This window comes from Arachis ipaensis, chromosome B03, assembly GCF_000816755.2.
Source record: "Arachis ipaensis cultivar K30076 chromosome B03, Araip1.1, whole genome shotgun sequence".
Taxonomy (NCBI): domain Eukaryota; kingdom Viridiplantae; phylum Streptophyta; class Magnoliopsida; order Fabales; family Fabaceae; genus Arachis; species Arachis ipaensis.
The window spans coordinates 13,276,821-13,295,306 of NC_029787.2; the positions used below are offsets into that span (position 1 = coordinate 13,276,821).

At 33.4% G+C, this 18,486-nt stretch overlaps 2 protein-coding genes and 1 long non-coding RNA gene across 4 annotated transcripts in view; 1 reads left to right on the plus strand and 2 right to left on the minus strand.

Annotated features, from left to right (window-relative positions):
• Positions 1 to 314, minus strand: part of LOC110269974 — a 2,176-nt gene extending 1,862 nt beyond the window's left edge. The window contains exon 1 of the long non-coding RNA XR_002358849.1: positions 41 to 314. This is a non-coding gene — a long non-coding RNA (uncharacterized LOC110269974). The remainder of the gene's footprint in view (positions 1 to 40) is intronic.
• Positions 3,724 to 11,249, minus strand: LOC107629694. Of its 2 annotated transcripts, XM_016332549.2 has the most exons (19): positions 10,746 to 11,249; positions 10,370 to 10,444; positions 10,016 to 10,131; positions 9,517 to 9,631; positions 9,252 to 9,380; positions 9,020 to 9,067; positions 8,615 to 8,733; positions 8,331 to 8,527; positions 7,944 to 8,236; positions 7,685 to 7,834; positions 7,111 to 7,572; positions 6,840 to 6,986; positions 6,530 to 6,605; positions 5,617 to 5,744; positions 5,211 to 5,411; positions 4,999 to 5,133; positions 4,775 to 4,903; positions 4,426 to 4,662; positions 3,724 to 4,239 (listed from the first exon to the last, which is right to left on the minus strand). In XM_016332549.2, the coding sequence occupies exons 1-19, from the start codon at positions 10,878 to 10,880 to the stop codon at positions 4,072 to 4,074; spliced, it is 3,060 nt and encodes a 1,019-aa protein (XP_016188035.1). In that variant the 5' UTR covers positions 10,881 to 11,249; the 3' UTR covers positions 3,724 to 4,071. The 2 variants fall into 2 exon arrangements, with proteins under 2 accessions (XP_016188035.1, XP_020973853.1); XM_021118194.1 differs by lacking the exons at positions 10,016 to 10,131; positions 10,370 to 10,444; positions 10,746 to 11,249 and having other exon boundaries at positions 9,504 to 9,631.
• On the plus strand, positions 14,354 to 18,326 carry LOC107632543 (cation/H(+) antiporter 28). Its single transcript, XM_016336215.2, has 4 exons — positions 14,354 to 14,544; positions 14,661 to 15,659; positions 16,322 to 16,915; positions 17,172 to 18,326. The coding sequence occupies exons 1-4, from the start codon at positions 14,386 to 14,388 to the stop codon at positions 17,778 to 17,780; spliced, it is 2,361 nt and encodes a 786-aa protein (XP_016191701.1). The 5' UTR covers positions 14,354 to 14,385; the 3' UTR covers positions 17,781 to 18,326.

The window sequence follows — 18,486 nt, forward strand, 5'->3', positions numbered from 1 at the left end:
GAGAGAGAGAGAGAGAATTATTTAAAAATATGTAGTTTACTTAAATAACAAAATATAACAGAACATGTTAGTGGTGATGAAATCCACAAGTTTTGTATATAAAATGACTGAACCGTGTGATTATGCAATAATGGAAACTGAGTTTGAAGTTTTCCTCCGCTAAGATTAAACAAACCCTTACGATAAGATGTTGTAACTCTCTTGTGTCAGAGAGAACTTAACTGGTTCCATTTTTTGTTGTGACATTATAGACAATAATATTTTCAGAATCATTCTACTTCGGTAGTTATATTCCATTAACAACCCAAAACTAAGTTAGCGGAACTTGCAGAAGTCGTAATTATCAATTTTTATATCCAAAGTTATAACAGTGATTATCAGAATATTACATTACTTTTGTGAGATAACGGACATTTACTTTTACTTTTCGTTTGATATTCTTACATCTTAGCCATGACATTATTAAAAGTTTGGTACAAAATTTCAGTCAACTTCTCAAATTCTAACTCAAATTCACAAATATTGTGCGAGCGAACTACCAAATTGTCAAATCTCTTGCTTCTTGGCTCCAATAGAGGCTCATCTTAGCTGTTCTTGATATGTATGTGTCTCCTCTTTATTTTAATATATACTTCGGCGCCACTTTATCTACTCGCTCAAAACTTAAGGCATTGAGAGAATGACGGCACAGTATACAACAAGCACTGTCACTTTACTTCGCGTGATATTGCGTCGTATGTAACAACAAACTTGTTGAATGTTGAGTTAGAAACCTACTCTACAACTTCATATGTCGTAAAATCTAGAGTGAAATACGCTGATCTTGTGATGCAATTCATTTTTCCTCTAAATTATGCTTGAACTTCTCGTGAGTATACACGTGCAGAAATTGAGTTTCTATTGATGATTTTATTACACACAGTATCACGGTATAAAAATCTGCACCATCAGTCTCTCTCTCTCTCTTTGCTCTTTGCTTCCTAGGTAATTATTATATTGCTTCACAAATTGAATCAAGAAGCTATTGCGTGTGATAAATTTGTTAAAAAAAGTATGCATACTCTCACTCCTTTGTGTGCTTCTCATTCCGGCCCAAAAATGATGATCGAGATAAACTGGAATCTATAAATGACGATCTTCGTATAGCTTTACAAAATAGGACACAATTCAAAAATTAGACACGAAAATGAACCGAAAGTTATACCTGTTCGAATCGAAAAAATAACAACATCAATTAATTCAAATGAAACCGCGGTTATCTGAAAGTCACTTACCCTCCAACTCTATACTTTGTGAGAAAATCATTCCAATTTTTGTCAAATGCATCTTTTGTAAACGAGTTTCAAATAGTATGACTCATCTCTTGTTCGATTTTTTCGTGTTGCTTGTAGCCATTTAATTTACTTGGGATCTTCTTCATGATATGCCAAATACATCATAGGTGAATTGTTGCTGGCATACAAGTCTCAATAGCCTTTTCCATTGATGCGTATTGATCGGTAAGAATTTCTTTTGGTGCCTTTCCTCCCATGCAATGAAGCTAACATTTGAATGACTGAATATCCTCATTTTTCATTAAAACACATCTGAGAAGTGTCGATTTACCGTGGTGATTCATACCCATAAAAGAACCAAAAACCATATTATACCTGCAAATGGACACCAATAGTTATGAACTGAATACTATATCACAATGAACCGAATACCTGTTTGTGTTGTAAGTGGTATCAAATGAAACAACATCTCCAAAATATTCGTACGTAGCGCTACCTCTTGCATCAGCCCAAAATACATTTTTGATAGAGTGATCAACTTCAAGGTTAAGCTCAAAAAAGAAATTTTGATTCTTCTCTTTCATTCTTAATAAGTACTTGCCAAATTCTTTGGCATAATCTTATTTGGAAACATTCCGTACTTCCCTTGTAATACAATTTCACACATCTTTTTCAATAAAACTTAGTTCAAGATGACCACCTGCTACTGCTACAAATGACTGATATGTTTTACTCGGTCTGATTCTGGCTTTCGCATTATTTTCAATGGTACAACGCACAAACATGCTTAAGTCCCTGTGTTGTTTAAACATTTCTGCTGGACAATAAGGATGTAAATGATTCAGAACAACTTTAGAAATGATGCAAAGACCAACAACCTTCAATATATGTTCATAAATCCTAGNNCTGCTGAGGGGTTTATCTTCAGAGTTGGAGATATCTTAGATTTTCACTTCCCCTCTCTACTACATATAATTAATTGATTCTTAATTTCATCTCCTTTTCGAGTAGTGTTTTTTATTTTTGTAGAAAAACCAGCAAGTTTGAAAAAATCTTTGTATAACTTTCCAACTTCTTTGAGTGTCTTGAAAGTCATCCCAACCTTTGGAACAAATCGTTCATCGACAACACATCTATACTGTAAAATGAACCGAAATATTATCATAATAAGACCATTGTGTAATAACCAATGAATCGAAATATGTGCATTCTATAAATTCAGAAACTCCTACATTCTATCCAAATTCAAATCCATAAACAACACTGATTTTAGCAAAGAAGAATAAAATTATTCATTATCATTTTATTCAATTGCATTCCATTTTATTCAATTCAAAACTGTTGAAGAATGAACCGAAATACTATCATAACAAGACCATTGTGTAATAAAAAATGAATTAAAAAGTGTCCAATATACAAATTCAAATTCAGAAACTCCTACATTCTAGAATGATCTGAAAATATTATCAAAACAAAATCATTGTATAATACCAAATGAACCGAAAAATGCATTCATAAGCAACACTAGTTTTAGCAATGAAAAATAAAAATATTCATTATCACTTTATTTAATTGCATTCTATTCCGTTCAATTCAAAATTATTGAAGAATGAAACTAGATAAAATGAAGACCGATCCAAACCTCGTTCACTTGATTCGATTCAGAAGAATAATCCAAATTACTCTCACTCAAGTGATTTGAACTTGAATCATTCATTGTTTTGATACAGAAGAATAATACGCTATTCAATTCAAAAGAATAATACGCTATTCAAATGTTGATCAAAATCTAAAGAGAAAGAGAAGAAATCAGAGAAGAAATACAACGAAAACGAAGAAGAAAACGAAAATTTAAAGAGAAATCAAAGAAAAACGAAGAAGCTTTACGTTGAAGAAGAACGAAGAAAGAAGCTTTACGTTGAAGAGGTTTATATTAAAAATCTGTTATGAAAGCATGAAAGAAAAGGTAGTGCGGCACGTGAGAGAAAATAACATTGTTAGACTTAATTAGGGAAATTACTTGGATGCAGCCTGTAAAAATATTTAATATAGCATGACGTTTAAATTAATCATTAAATTAGTTTGTAAATAGTATTTTTAATCTAAATTAGTCTATGACTAGGAGTTTATTTAATATTTGAAATAATTTTAATTTATACTTCAAAGTTCAAATATTATTGGAAAGAAACTTAATTAGTTTACTTGCATTTGCAAAATTATTACCAAAAGAGAATTTGAAACACAGACAATTCTTAAAAGCATAACAACAATGAACTTATTAAGAGAATGGTTAAACATCTTTTACATACATAGTTTGACTGAAATGTACGATTCAGGTTCCCAACTGCACCTCAAACGTAGATGATCATCATCCTTCATGCTCATGGTGAATTTCAGTTGTTACAAAGACTCAGTTGTGTGTTAGGATACTAATACCATGATATTTTTGCGGAAGAAGAAGTAGAACATTCTGAATAAGATTAAAACTCTTCTCATGTCTTTCTGATTGATAAGCAGATTGGAATTTCCATCTACAAGAAATTGCCTTTACAAAATTCTCATGTCCCCATAATGAAATCAGATGTGGACAATAAACAAAAGGAAAAAGAATGCAAACTCACTCTCATATAAAGGGATTTATCTATACATTTATAAACAGCTCCGAATGCAAGGATGCAACTAAATAAAAGGATATACACCAAGCAAGTCAGAGCAGAAGAAGAATAAATATAATTGATAAATGTTGTTGCCAATTCATTGTCGACATAGCTGCTCTATTTTCTGCATCTGCCGTGAATCAACATCCGGCGGCCTTCAAGAAATTATCATACGGGCGTGCCGCTGGCAGTTGAAAGAAGTTAGGCTGATGTTGGTATGCAGTTCCACAATGCCTTGGAGCAGAGTCAGGAAATGTGTTGAGTGAATTAGGACCCATGTTTGGAGGATCCAAGAATGGATTTCCACTCTGCAATTCAATTGTCATAAAAATTATATAGTTATTTGGTTTCAGGAAACAAGATAAGTTCATCTTTTTAAACTTGATCAAATCGACCAATGATTAATATATAAATTAATGATTAAGCCCTCTTTTCAAAAAAGTGCAGACTTAATTTGCCAATAAACCATAGATGTAAATGTCTCAAAAAAGTACCATAGAAGTCATTTGAAGATTGGAATTTGCAGAAGTGCCCTTGTCCCAGTCCTCATGGTTGTACATAGGAGGAGCAAACCTAAATGATGATTGCAATGTATTGGAAGCCATGAAAACATTCAACTTCTCTTGCTTTCCCATGAGGAGGTTCTCACAATGGAGAGCCATTTCTTTGTAACTCATGTCAGGAGCCGTTGATGTAGAAATTCTCCCTACATGATTGGTTGTGTCCAAAACCTGCAAATGAATGATAATATCAGGAGTTCATTGGTTTTCAGAAATAAAATGTAGAGGAAAATTGAAAAGTCAAGCGTGTGATGTGTGCTTATAAATGAACAGAAGCACTTACTGAACCCAAAATGTCATCAACACTCAAAAGGTTTGTATTTCCTAAAGGCTGCTGTGCATTAGGATGAACTTGGATTTCCATTCCGTTAGATGGAATGTCGTCATCCATAGTAAATAATGGAATATCAACCTGCATTTTTTTCATGTTCGAACGACGAAAGTTCAGATAAAAGGAAATAACTGGAAAAAGAAAAAAGAAGAAAAGAGCATAGCAGTTCAGGTTACCATATCGGAATGTTTATCATCTTTCAACCCGGCCTGATAGATTTCTGTTGTCTCAGTAGATAATTGGGCTCCTAGTGGACAAGCATCATCAGGTGAAAATTCACGAAGTAGCTCTTCTTTTAAGGTGGATGATTCCTGTTTCACAAGGAACTCAAGGGTATTACTAAAGTCCTGATAAATTAGTGCAACATTGCATGGTATAGAATTTTTACATCTATTGGAATTCCTAGACCCTGTACTATCATGGTAGCAAATGATTCTTTAGACTGGCTTTCTGTCAATTTTATAGCTGAAAGTGACTTCAAAGCAGCTGCGTCATCCTCTTTTGATCCATAAACTCTACTTGAATGTCTAGCTGTATCAAGAACAACTTGTAACTTGCTGTCGTTTAACAGTTGCAGGAATGGATCACACTGAAGAAAACCATAAAAGACAATTCAGAAGATACACGGATAATAATTTTATCACTTCACATACCAGTACAAAATAGCTAGAAGCGTATTCAATTGAGTAAACAATCATCATTTTACCAAGCTAAAAGAGAAAATGGGAAAGTTATAAAAAAGTAAAATAACTTAAATGCACAAAAGAAAATTCCATAAAACTAGAAGTACATACTGTCTTATCTGTCAGTGGCATTTTAGCAATAGAAATGAGAGAACCAATATTGTAGGCCTTGGAAGTGAAAACAATCATGGATGTTGCCAGTGTAAAGAGAGATCTGCGCCGTGATGGTTGAAGTTTGACTGGAAAATATAACAAAGCTTTAGAACTAGGCACTTTTAACAATGATTCACAACAAATTTTCTCCGAAGTAATATAAGGGAAATAAGCATAAATAACAAACATCTAATATGAGAATAAGACTATGCTATGAACAAAGTATGTTATCACTACTTTTGTTTGGTTGAGTATGAACGAAGGGATCCAATTAATTTTGTTCCATTTTGTGCATCGCTGAAAATCCAACCTGCCATATTTTTATGTGAAGCATTGTACATAAATTGCCACATGATAATTTTGCTACACAATATTGACTGCTAGTTTTTATTTAAAATCACAAAATTAATGAGTGTTGATGCATAGTTTTTCTAGTTCAATTATTTAAAATAAGTGAGATGATATGCATGAAATTGCATAATGAATCCCGATCAAATTTAGGCATTCATCCAATAAATTTATAAAAGAAATCACTATCTACTATACTATACCATCCATAACGCTTATATAGTTACATTGTCAAATCAAGAGAAAAGTTAGACCATGCACTATATAATCATCACTATATAAAGAAACTTCTCTTTTAGTCAGTGAAATACTGAACTTTTGACGGAAACTTAGTCCCTGAAATATTTTACCAAAGCTTTATATTTTGTCGGAGCAGTAAGCACTAAATATTATGCTTTTAGTTACTAACAGTGCCTTAATTTAACTTACTAACAATGAAAAAATGACAAATTAGGGAAAAAGCTGAGAAAACAAGAAAAATAATCATGTGATGTCCAAACAAATGTGGGAACTAAGGCTCTACCTTTATCATTGAGGGAAATGCTCCTCAAGGAAATTGCCAACTGAAAACTTTCAGTTAAGGCCTCATAAGAGGAATTCTGCAAGAGCCAAACTCACAAGATATGAGCATAAGATAAAAAGCCTACACTAACTTTTTAATGTAATAGAGACTATGAACTTTCAAAGAATGATTTTTTTTTTTAAAGAGATTATTTGTATTTCCAGACAAAAATGCTGACATTTTATATCTTTCTTACAGTTAAAAAGGCAAATTGAATGAACAATCTGCATCTAATCTAACTATAATCGTAAAATGCATGCACTTCCATTACCTTACTCTGAGCAACAAGCAAGACAAGGCTGAAGGTGTGAGCAATTGCTTCAAAATTTTCAGGGGTGTTCATGGGGTAGACGGACTGAGCCCAGATAGATGATAGCATAAGAGTAATCTGATGACTACTCAACCTAAGGGGTAATGCCTGTAACACATTACTCATCAGAAGACAGGCAGAATTTGGTGGTGTTGATTGAAAAATTATATTGTTGTTATTATTACAGCGAATTGTAAATAAGTAAACAAGAGCAAACTGTGCAATTATATACCAGTTGTTTATTGGAACTATCTGTAGTATTATTTTCTTCGGGCTGAGTCCTTCTTACACTACCTGATCGGCTAGACTTTAATCTATTTATTATAGAACTACTACCCTTTGAATTCTTTCTCTCCAGAGATTCAATAGAAGAAGATCTTCTACTAGCTGTCCGACTATAAGTTGACTTCAATCTGTTAAAAATAGAGTTATCACCAGTGTTTCCATCTGAATGACTTTCTTCTTGAATGGTAGCTGGCTTCCTCTCCAACTTTTCAAAGAGTGCAGCTGAAGAAGAAAAGACAGACGTGTTTCTTGAAAGCACCCTTTGAATATCCGCTGAATGTTGAGGTTGTGGACAAACGGATGATGGCACAAGAACAACAGAAAATATGCGGTGTGCACCCACCCTGGTTTCTTGGTCCAGATGGACCATCGACAAGAGTAACTGATGAAATAGAGCCTCGGGGAATGCCTATATAATAGAGTATCAAATTTGCAGGAAGGAAAGATGTAAAAATGAAAAAGTCAGATAGAAGCAAGGAAAATTACAATCATAACCAATCAATCAATTTAGTAAATCTTGCCTTGTTCTGATATGTCAAATTCGGTATTGACGCGACTATTTGAGCAGTTCTATAAACTGCAGAAATCAAGGTCCTGGACATAACTGTAATACTAGACATATTTTCCAGCATCACAGCCATTGTGTCGAGAACAGGACCTGCATCTGCAATCTGTTTAACATTACAGCCACACAAGAGAGTTAGATCATAGAGATCATATGTTTATCTTGTTCATTACACTAACAAATAATATCTTTAATAATGTGAAATTTTTTATCACCTTAGTTGTTAACTGTACAAGGCATTCATCTACTTCTTGTCGGTATTTTTGGTTCCATTGTATCACTTCAGCCCCCAGACTTGAATCGTCAAGGGAGCAGTGTATGCTTTTCCGTAGATGCCTCATCATATCACTCAATGCACCAATAATGGCAACAGATTGTTGAGATCTTGTATGTTGAGCAACACAACTAATAACGCCAACAATGTCAAGTTGCATATTAGGATTCTTTAAAACATTCTTGTGATCAAGGTGCTTGACTAAAATGGACAGCAACAAATGTGTATTCTGTCCTGTAAATTACAGTGAACTCAATTTTAAGATGATCAGATAATAAAAACTGGTATAAAATGTACCATATCTTAGAGCACTCAAGAAGATAAATACCAGAATTTTCAATTATCGACTGCATGTCAAGCAAGACAGAAAGAGCAAGACCATGATCAGGAGACCAGAGATTTGAATTATCAAAATAGCGGAACAAGGATTCCAAAACTCGTCGAACAGTTGTACCCTCCTTGGCTAACTTTGCCATATTCTGTATGCAAACTCGTGACCAGAATCCAGGGTTTGCTGTATCCTCCCTATGGATATGAAAAAAAGAAGTTAACAGCAACTATGATAGATCAGTAACATACAATGGAAGCTATCACAATGGCAAGGACGATTACTTTGACACTTGAAGTTCTCCTTTTTCATTCACTATCATTTTCCAAGAATAGAGCCTGGCTGCATTCCGTTGAGCATCTTTCTGGACTTCACCATAATTTTCCAAAACAACTGAAACAACCTGAGTTAACAAGAATTGCATAAAGCTGTTAAAGGCATGATAAACATAAATGGGTATCAACAAACATATTTTGTGAGTGTAGATCCCAACACTATCATAACTAGTTGATCATGACAGAAAATAATCATTAGTTACATATTTAAAGAAACAGCACCAATTTGAGTAGAACTAGAAATCACAGTGAATTAGACAGTCACCGATATAGTTTTCCAAGAAAAAAAAAAAAGAAAAAAAAGAGAGAAATGCAATCTCAACAAAAACATTTAAAAATGGACTACTAACTCACATTGTCAAATTCAACTGAAATATGAGAGAATTCTCCCATGAACCAAACCTGTAAAAGAAATAAATAATGATCAAGCTGCTGTTGCAAGCATCCAGTTTGTTAACAAAAATATGGCTTAAATAAGCTAGGAATATAGGAAGAAGGACCACTCTAGTTGGCCAGTTGGGTGGGCAAGAAGAGAAGAAAGTTCAAGAATCTTTTCAAATAGTAGATCGCATATGGCTAATATTACCATTGATGAAAGGACTTGAATTCCAGCAGCACGCAAATTTTGTATTTTTGCATCTTCTCCCATTTCTTGAGCTAGACGGCAAAGTTTTGAAATGAAGCCATCTAGATTGAACATATAAGTACCATCCGTCTGTATCATAAGAGAATACCTCTACATGCTTCAAACTCCACAGGAACAAATTGCTATATTATACATAATTTAGGTACAAAAATAAAAATAAACTTGCAACAAATTCCTAAATAGATAACCTACCAAAAAACCCCACCTGATTGTTCACAAAGTCAAACAAGGTGTGGCAGCCTAAAATCTGCACTTCATCATGCCGTGTTTGATCAAGAAGAATTTGTATAATACTAAGCAAGCTACTTGCAAACAAAGGCCTGCCACAATAGTATTCTCACAAATCATACAGATGCTTTTGTGCATAAGAAATAGAAAATCAGCTAATATTGCTTCATTAGAGGCTATTTGGTCAAATTGGTGCAAATTCAAGGAGACTATAGTCTCCAAAACAAGCAACAATTTCTGCATAGTGTCTTTTCTGTGATACATTAGACATCAGGATATTGGTGATAGAGTACTGCTTGGTTAAATCTGAATGTATGTTTATTTAACTAGTTTACTGACAAGGTGAAAAAAACATATTGATGTTGACGGTGAAAGTATATGTCATGAGAAACTCAAAATCCTGTTTGCCTCAAATAACCTGATTATTTCAAATGGAGGGGGGAAAAAGGTGAATTCAATATGATGAAAGTACTCACATTTGGTCCCTACAAGAAACCAACAACTTCCTGTAGATACAAATGACAACTTTTACAGCGTGGTAGTTCTCATTTCTCAACTCCCTATAACACCTTTGCTCAAGATAGCTCGTTATCTGAAATAAGCAAAGACCGCAGAAGGTTAATTCAATATTTATAAGAAAAGAAATAGACTTCAAATTTTTAAAGGTGTGAAAGATGCTATAGCACTTCACGTAGTAGCTGTGCATATGGCAAATAACAACATTCAAAAGCCTTTGCCCCTAACTAAAATCTTTCAACTGAGAAGCAGTGATTGTTTATCCGAGAATGCATGGTAAAACATTGTGCAAAATGTGATAGATAGATAGATACCTTAGGAACGCGAAGGGGATTTTTGGCGGCGTATTCACATAACTTGCTAATCATACGATCATTGGGTTCCTCGTCCTGCCACAATCACAACCAAGAAACATACAATACACACATTCATTCATTCATTTACTCTATCATATTGCTAACAATCATAGGCAGTTATCCGAATGAGCCGGACTAATCCCTCGTCTGACCCCTTGACATTGCCTGAAAATATCAAGAGCGAGGGAAGGGAAACATAACATTTTCCCCTCACAGGCTCGAATCGTGACGCTAGCTAACACCTATTCTCTACTTGGCTTTGTCTTGCAGATCCAATAAATTTTTAAAACAGAGAATGAAATGAAATGAAAATTTAACAGAAAAATAGAAAAACCTGGTTTTTAGGGAAGATATCAGCAAGGAGCTTCTTGTAACGCTTGATTGGATGCCTTGAACGCTCCCTCAACGCAGGACAGAAACAACACAAGCTGCCGCATACGGGCCATATGTTCCGAGAAATCACGCTCATTCTTCTTCTTCTTCTTCTTCTTCTTCTTTCTTCTTCCTCCTCTTCTTCTTCTCTCTTTCTACCTTATTGATGATTGATCCTATCAGCATTCAATTCAGTTTCGCAACGAAGAGAAGAGAGAGAGAGAGAGGGAGAGAGAGAAAGAGAGAAAGAGAGAGAATGAATGAGAGAGAGAACTAAAAATCGGTAACTGTATTTTGTGTGTTCGAGGTTGATTCGATCCCCTCCCTGCCTCTGCTTTCTTTCTCTATTTTTTTTAGATCTTTTGATTTTTGATTTTGTAATGTTACCTTCACTTCCTCTTCCTCTTCTTCTTCTTCATTCATTCAATTTTTTGACACTGCAATGATTGGATTAGGCAACATTGTAAGGTAATTTTCTATCTAATGATAAGTAATAATGGTTTATGGTATTTATTTGTTGTCTATTATGTTCAGACAGCTCGATGGTTTGGGAGACACGTAAGATTCACGTCATATCCTTAACTTCTTTTATTCAAATTCCCCGCCAAGTGCCAACTATCCAACCTTATTTTCGAAAAAAAAAATCCGGTACCCACTCAAAAAATAACGAGCCTTTTGATAAAAAAAAATAATTTTTTTATCTTTAAATTTTATTTCTTTCAAAATTAATTAATTTTTTTGTTAATATTTTTTTCTGTATATTAATNNAAAAATATTAGTAATTTTTAAATTATTTTACTTATAAAAATTAAATAGAGAATATATTAATGATTAACGAATCACATAAGCATGTTTTGGAGAGAGATGATTGACCGAGAGACTAATCAATCTCACAAAGTTAATTATTAGAGGCTAAAATAGGTATTTTTTTTAAAAGTCTCATACTCCTTCAAAAAAATTATCAAGAGTTGAAATGGGTATTCACTTTATTTTCTTCTGTTCTTTTCTTTTTTACTAATGACTTCTTGATCTTGACCATAAAATCAATTTTTTTTTTCGGTAAATACTAAATAACTAGTTAATATTTATTTATTTATTTATTTATTAACATTTATTCATTAATTAAGTAGTTTATTGTTGATTAAATTAATTAGTACCTTAATAAAATCGTATATTGCTAATATTTAATTTGTATTAATGTTACTTTTGACATTATCTAAAATACATTTTAATTTTATATACATATTTTTTTGTTATTATTATATCCTCTTATCTAGTCACCAAAAAAAAAAATATCCTCTTATCTAACAATACAAAGACTCATTCGTCATGAATTTGAGTTCTATTTAATAGTGCATGGAAGATAAGATTCAAACTTTTAAGTTTTAACACTTATTTAAATTGATTAGTAAACTAACTATTAGGCTAATTTAAATTGGTTATTTTATATACATGTTAATTATGCTTATTTATATTGAATAATGCTACACATCCAAATTTTTTTATTAATCAAATTGGTCAAACATAACAAAAATTAAATATAATTAGTATTATTTTAAGTCTTATTGTTTAACATGGTTAAACTTAATTTATAAAAAGACTTGGATATATACCATTACTCATTTATATTTAAATGGTTTGAATTTCTCCCCAACTTAAAAACCTAGTGTCATTGTGTCTAATAAAATTTGCACTTGCATCATGTCTAATAATGGAAGAATGTATATATATCGATTCAAATATAAGACAAAACAAGTTTACATAATAATTTAGTAAAATCATTGGGAAGAAAGATAAAATACATGCATTGAGCGACTAATTAAGATTCCTGCAAACCTGGGTTTTATTTTTCAAGCAAACAATACCATGATTATCATCACTATTTCATATTAATTTATTTTATTTTTATTTACCATTTCTCTCTTTTCTTTTTTTTTTTTTATTAGTTTATTTTTCAAATCATTAAAATCCCTTTCAACAGTGGCGGAGCTTAGTTCAGACTTTTTATAAAAAATTTAGTAGTACTTTTTCAAAAGATAAAAAATAGTTCAATTGACTTAAATACTTTACTATGACTTAAAGTATCTAATAAGTTCAATAAACAACACTCTCTTTATCTTTAAGTTCAAATACAAAAAATTAGATATTTTTTATTTATTTAATTTAATTTTTTATATGATAAAAAATAATAGAATATTCAATAAGTATTAATATTATTGTATTTGTATAAATTGATAAAAAAATTCAATAAATATTATAAATTTTAATATTTATCCTTCTAACTTATTCTTTACATATTTTACAGGATATATATTCAAATTTTTATATAAAATAATAATGAAAAATCAAAGAATTGATACTTTTTTAAGAGGAATGCTAATATTTAAAAAGGAAAACATATAACTTTTACAATATCAACACCTGTAGATAGTTCTTCTACTTTAATGAATCACGAAGAAAGTGAGATAATAAAAAATTTGGCTTAACTTTTTGGAACGATATCTTGAAAAACGGCTTTAAATTTGGCAATATCACCCAAACTAGAGAGATGAGATTAGACGAACTTATCTTAAATGGATCCATATCAAAAATATTTTGACAATTATTTTCTATCTGGCCCCCCAAAATTTTGTTTCAAGTTCCGCCACTGCCTTCCAAAATGTTAACTGTTAAAACAGATTACAGCTAAATCTATTAGAAAACGTGTTGTTGATGAGAAAATACAAATCAAACATTGAAGAGCTAAACTAATCAGCAATAGTTAAGTTCACATGTAAAAGAAACAATACAAACAAACTTGGATTGATCGAGTAGTTAACTCACTCGTCTACTTAAATAAATGTCAGGAGTTCGAATCCTATCTTATGTATACAGTAGTCCTTGACTTCATGAGTTGGAAGATACCGTGCGAAACAAAATTCATACAAGGTCAAACTAGGTTGTAAACAAATTAAATATAACCAATTGTACAAGGTAGCCATAAGCCCCTAAGATTGTGTGACATTCCTTTTAACAATAATCTTAAAATAATGAGTTTGCATTTCGGTGATGACTTATGCTGGTTAAGTGAGAAATGTATCATATAAAATGGGGAACCATGTGGCATGCATTATTAGATTAATAATGCTTAAGAGAATATAAATAATTAGCGATGGAAATGTAGCACAACTTTTGTGATATATCCATTTTTTGCGGTTTATTAATACCCTTATACACTCTCCAAATCCTTCAATTTTGAAGCTTCGTAGATCTCATACTTGTTAAGAATGTTTTCCTCCATTGTCTCCTAAAATTAAGATATAAATCACAACCATTCACCATCTCAATTTTTTTTTTTGCCAAACTTGGCGAAGGTTGATCATTAGTAAAATAAAAAATAAAAAATAAAAAACAGAGAAGGAAAAACTTTGTACTCATCTTTGAGAATGTAAACAAGAATGATAACAGGGTAAGCTAGAGAAGAAGAGGTGGAGGAGGAGGAGGAGGAGGAGGAGAAGCAAGAGAAAGAAGGGAAAAAAAAATACATATACACAAAAATATATATAAATTTATCTAATCAAACCCCAGGTTTTAACTTAAAAAGAAAAAAAATTAAATTCAACATGGCAGTTGTATTGACCCAATGTTCAGAAAAGTTAGGCTACCTCGTACTTCAATTAGGCAAAAATTTCGTTATGTTTATGGTGATGGTGATTGTATGCAATGCTTTACATTATTTTCTAAAGCCTTATTCACAACCTCGGATCACTTCTGACATATTTGTAAGTTCTGATTTTTGTATTCTTATTGTCAAGTGTTATCTGCTTTTAGAATTTTGGAAAAAGGAAAATGCTCGAAATTTTTATACTTGTTATATTCTTTTTTATTTTGAATGCAGGTAGGACTAGTGATGGGGAATGTATCTTTCTTACGCAAATTGTACATGGAATTCAACACAACCTTTGTGTTCATCATAGATTTTGGTATGATGTGTTACATGTTTGCTTTGGGGATAGAAATGGATCCATTCATACTGTTCAAGAAACCAAGTAAGGATGCTCAAGTTGCATATGCAGGAATAATTTGCACTTTCATCATAGCAGGCACCACAACACCATTCCTGCATTACTTTACAGATCAAACCAAGTTGCTAGAATACACATTCTCCCTCTCAACTCTTCTATCTAGCACAGCATCCCCAGTTTTGACTCGTTTAATAACGCGACTCAAGATAGGCAAGTCGGATATTGGGAAGCTTGTGATAGCAACAGGGATGCACTCGGATTTTGTATGCTCCTTGCTTCTTTCGGTTGGCTACATAGCCATGCCATTGGACGCATTTTGCGATGATTATGACGAAAAGAAGCGCCTTAAGAAGGCCATCATAATGGGGTGTGCACTTCTTGGACAGACTGTTTTGACAGCACTGGTTTCACCAATCTTTATGAACTGGGTTGATAATGAAAACCCGGAAGGGAAACCTATGAAAGGTTCACATTTGGTGTTGTCAATTGCAGTTATGGTCATGGCTTGTGCCTCATCAACTATATATGAATATAGTCCAATTCTAAGTGCTTTCATGGCAGGGGTGTGTTTTCCAAGGGAAGGCAGAGTTTCCAAATGGGTTATTGCCAAAATCAACTACTTGTTGACCACTATCTTCTTTCCTATCTTTTTCTTGTGGATGGGTTATGCAGCTGATTTCAGAGAGTTTGAAGCTGGACATCTATTGACTTGGGCAAAATTGTTTACACTTATTCTCATTGCCATTGTCGGCAAGGTTGTTGGAACAGTTATTTTGGGGATGATACTTGGTTTTCGCTGGCCGGAATCGGTTGCAATTGGATTACTCCTAACCACCAAGGGCCATTTTCACATCTTCTTGGCTATCAAAGCGGCAAGTATTTTCCTCACTTTTTCTTTATCTTCACTTATCATAAAGGCGGCGTTTGGTAGTTGGACAGAACACAAAATACAAAGACAGGGAGACAACGATTATATAGAAATTTTCTATTCATCGTCTTGTCTTCTCTATCTCTCGCTCTAAACACATTCTTGTGTCATTCTGTCTCTGTATTTGCCTTTTGTCTCTGGAACCAAATGTAGCCAAATAGATACTAGTCCATTTCTTGCATGGAAATTGGAAATATTTACTTTTGTGATGTCTCCAAAGGGAATGTCATCAGCCAACATGCATGCATGATACTATGATAGTGTCAAGTTTCTATTTTCTAGCAAATTGATATAGCAGTACCCTTTAAAGCTGAGAAATGAATGGTTCTTCCACAATTCCAGATCATCCTCATCAGAAATAGTGAAAATGGAGGAATATATATACCCTTACCTTATAATACATAATGAAGCATTTGATCTGTATTTGTGTACATCTATAAATTAAATTCACCACTTAAAATGATATTTACTGATACTGATATTGAGAACCAAGGAAGTGTTTATAGGCTCACTTCTAATTCTAACTATAAGGCATGCAACATAAATAGATAATCAAAAATCATGTTTATAACTGAATCAATCTCATATTTGTCCTTGTATTACCAGATAGGTTGTGGTGCCAATACTTCAACTGGCATTACAATGATAATGGCAATATTTTTCACAATAGTGCATACTCCATCAGTGATAGCATACATCATAAAACGTGCCAGGAAACGAGCACCAAATCATCGCATGACACTCCAGTTGCTTGACCCACTACATGAGCTAAGGATACTCTTGTGTGTCCACGGACCTGACAACGTTCCTGCTTCCATCAACTTCATGGAGATCTCAAGAGGGGCAACACCCCCCGGCATTGTGGTATATGTCGCGGACATGATTGAACTCACTGATCAGATAGCAGCAACAGTAGAGAGAGGCGCAGAAGGACATACAACAACTGTGAAAGATGCTGCGGTCGTGGAAATGAGGGACAAAGTATCCAACTCTTTTCAAGCCTATGTAGATGAGGATAGTGAAGGTATTACTCTCAAAAGAACATTAGCAGTGTCAACAATCACTAACATGGCACAAGACATCTGTGTCTTAGCAGATGAATTGATGATTGCCCTCATTATACTACCATTCCACAGGAACCAACGTCAGGATGGAAAATTGGATATGGGTCACCAGGGATTCAGATATGTGAACAGAAAGGTAATGTCAAAAACTTTATCATTAGTATTATTTTGATAATTAAGATGAACAAGTTCAAGAATCAAAGGAGCTAGCTAGCCATAGTAAATCCAAGTAGCTGCAACAAGAGTAATGTCAAAAGTTATGTGCATCAATTCTCTTTGAGACTATCAAGGAAGAAAATGCACATGTTAAATGAAAACATATATAGCAAATAAAAAATCAATTACCTTAATATTGATAGCTCAATAATGCAATAATAGATACTGTTTAACAGTTATTAAGGAGTGCTCCTTGTTCCGTGGGGATTCTAGTTAACAGAGGCCTTGGATCAATTGAAAAGATATCAAGAACTCAGGTATCACTGAATGTGGCAGTAATATTCATTGGCGGAAAAGATGATAGGGAAGCACTTGCCTATGCAGGTATGGTAGCACGACATCCAGGAGTGAAACTTACAGTGATCAGATTTCTGGTAGATTCCAGTGCAGAATCCTCAAGATTAGCAGCTTATAGAGTCAACCTTCCAGAGCTGGAGGAAGAAGTGGGACTCGACGACGAATGTTTTGCACAATTCTATGAAAAGCATATAAATGGGGGTCGTATTTCCTACTTAGAGAAGCATCTTGCCAGCGCAGCCGAAACATTCACAACTCTCAGATCATTTGAAGGGCAATACTCTTTAGTCATCGTAGGTAAAGAAGGTGGGATGAACTCTATATTGACAAAAGGGATGGACGATTGGCAACAGTGCCCAGAATTGGGACCAATCGGGGATGTACTTTCAGGACCAGATTTCGCAATGACAGTGTCTGTGTTGGTAATCCAACAACATAGACTCAAAGGAGAACTAGATGGTCTTGACGAGGACTTCTCCATCATGTAGGCATTATTAGATGATTAGGTAGTATAGTTGTAGATACTAACAGTAGCAAGAAAACAAAAAGATAGAGCAAACCATGTGAAAATTGTAAAGATAAATGTAGAATTTGATGAACGTTTCATCAGGAGGTTAAAATCAATAAAGATATTGTACAGTGAACCATGTCTCTAACAACATGATCGAAAGCATTAGGAATGACTTTATGTGCAGCTAAACCCCCTTGTTCTTCTCCTACACTTCAATTTTTCAACCCTAATGTACTCCTGTAACAACTATTTTATACAAAGATCTCACCATTTGCATTCAACACTATCATGCTACCTTCAAGTGTATGGTCCCCAAAGTATATTCATATTCAGTAAAACTCAATTCACTGAAATTTGCATTTAAATAATTAAGTTATACTAGAAGGTAGCATTTGTTTTAAGATACTGGGACAGAGACTGGGAGACTGAAATTCAATATCATGTTTGTTGACTCAGAGACTCGTACTAAAATTTCTGTCTCTTTCCCCAAAATTTCAATAATTCAGTACCTCCAAAAAGTGGAGACACAAAAGACTGAAATTTTTAGAGACGGAGACTGAAACTTTAATAACATTTTATACCTAAAATACCCTCATTTCAATTAATTAATTCTAATTTTATCCTTTGTACAAATTAAATTAGAGCTTCATTTTTGTTTCAATTTCTGTCTCCTACTTTGCACC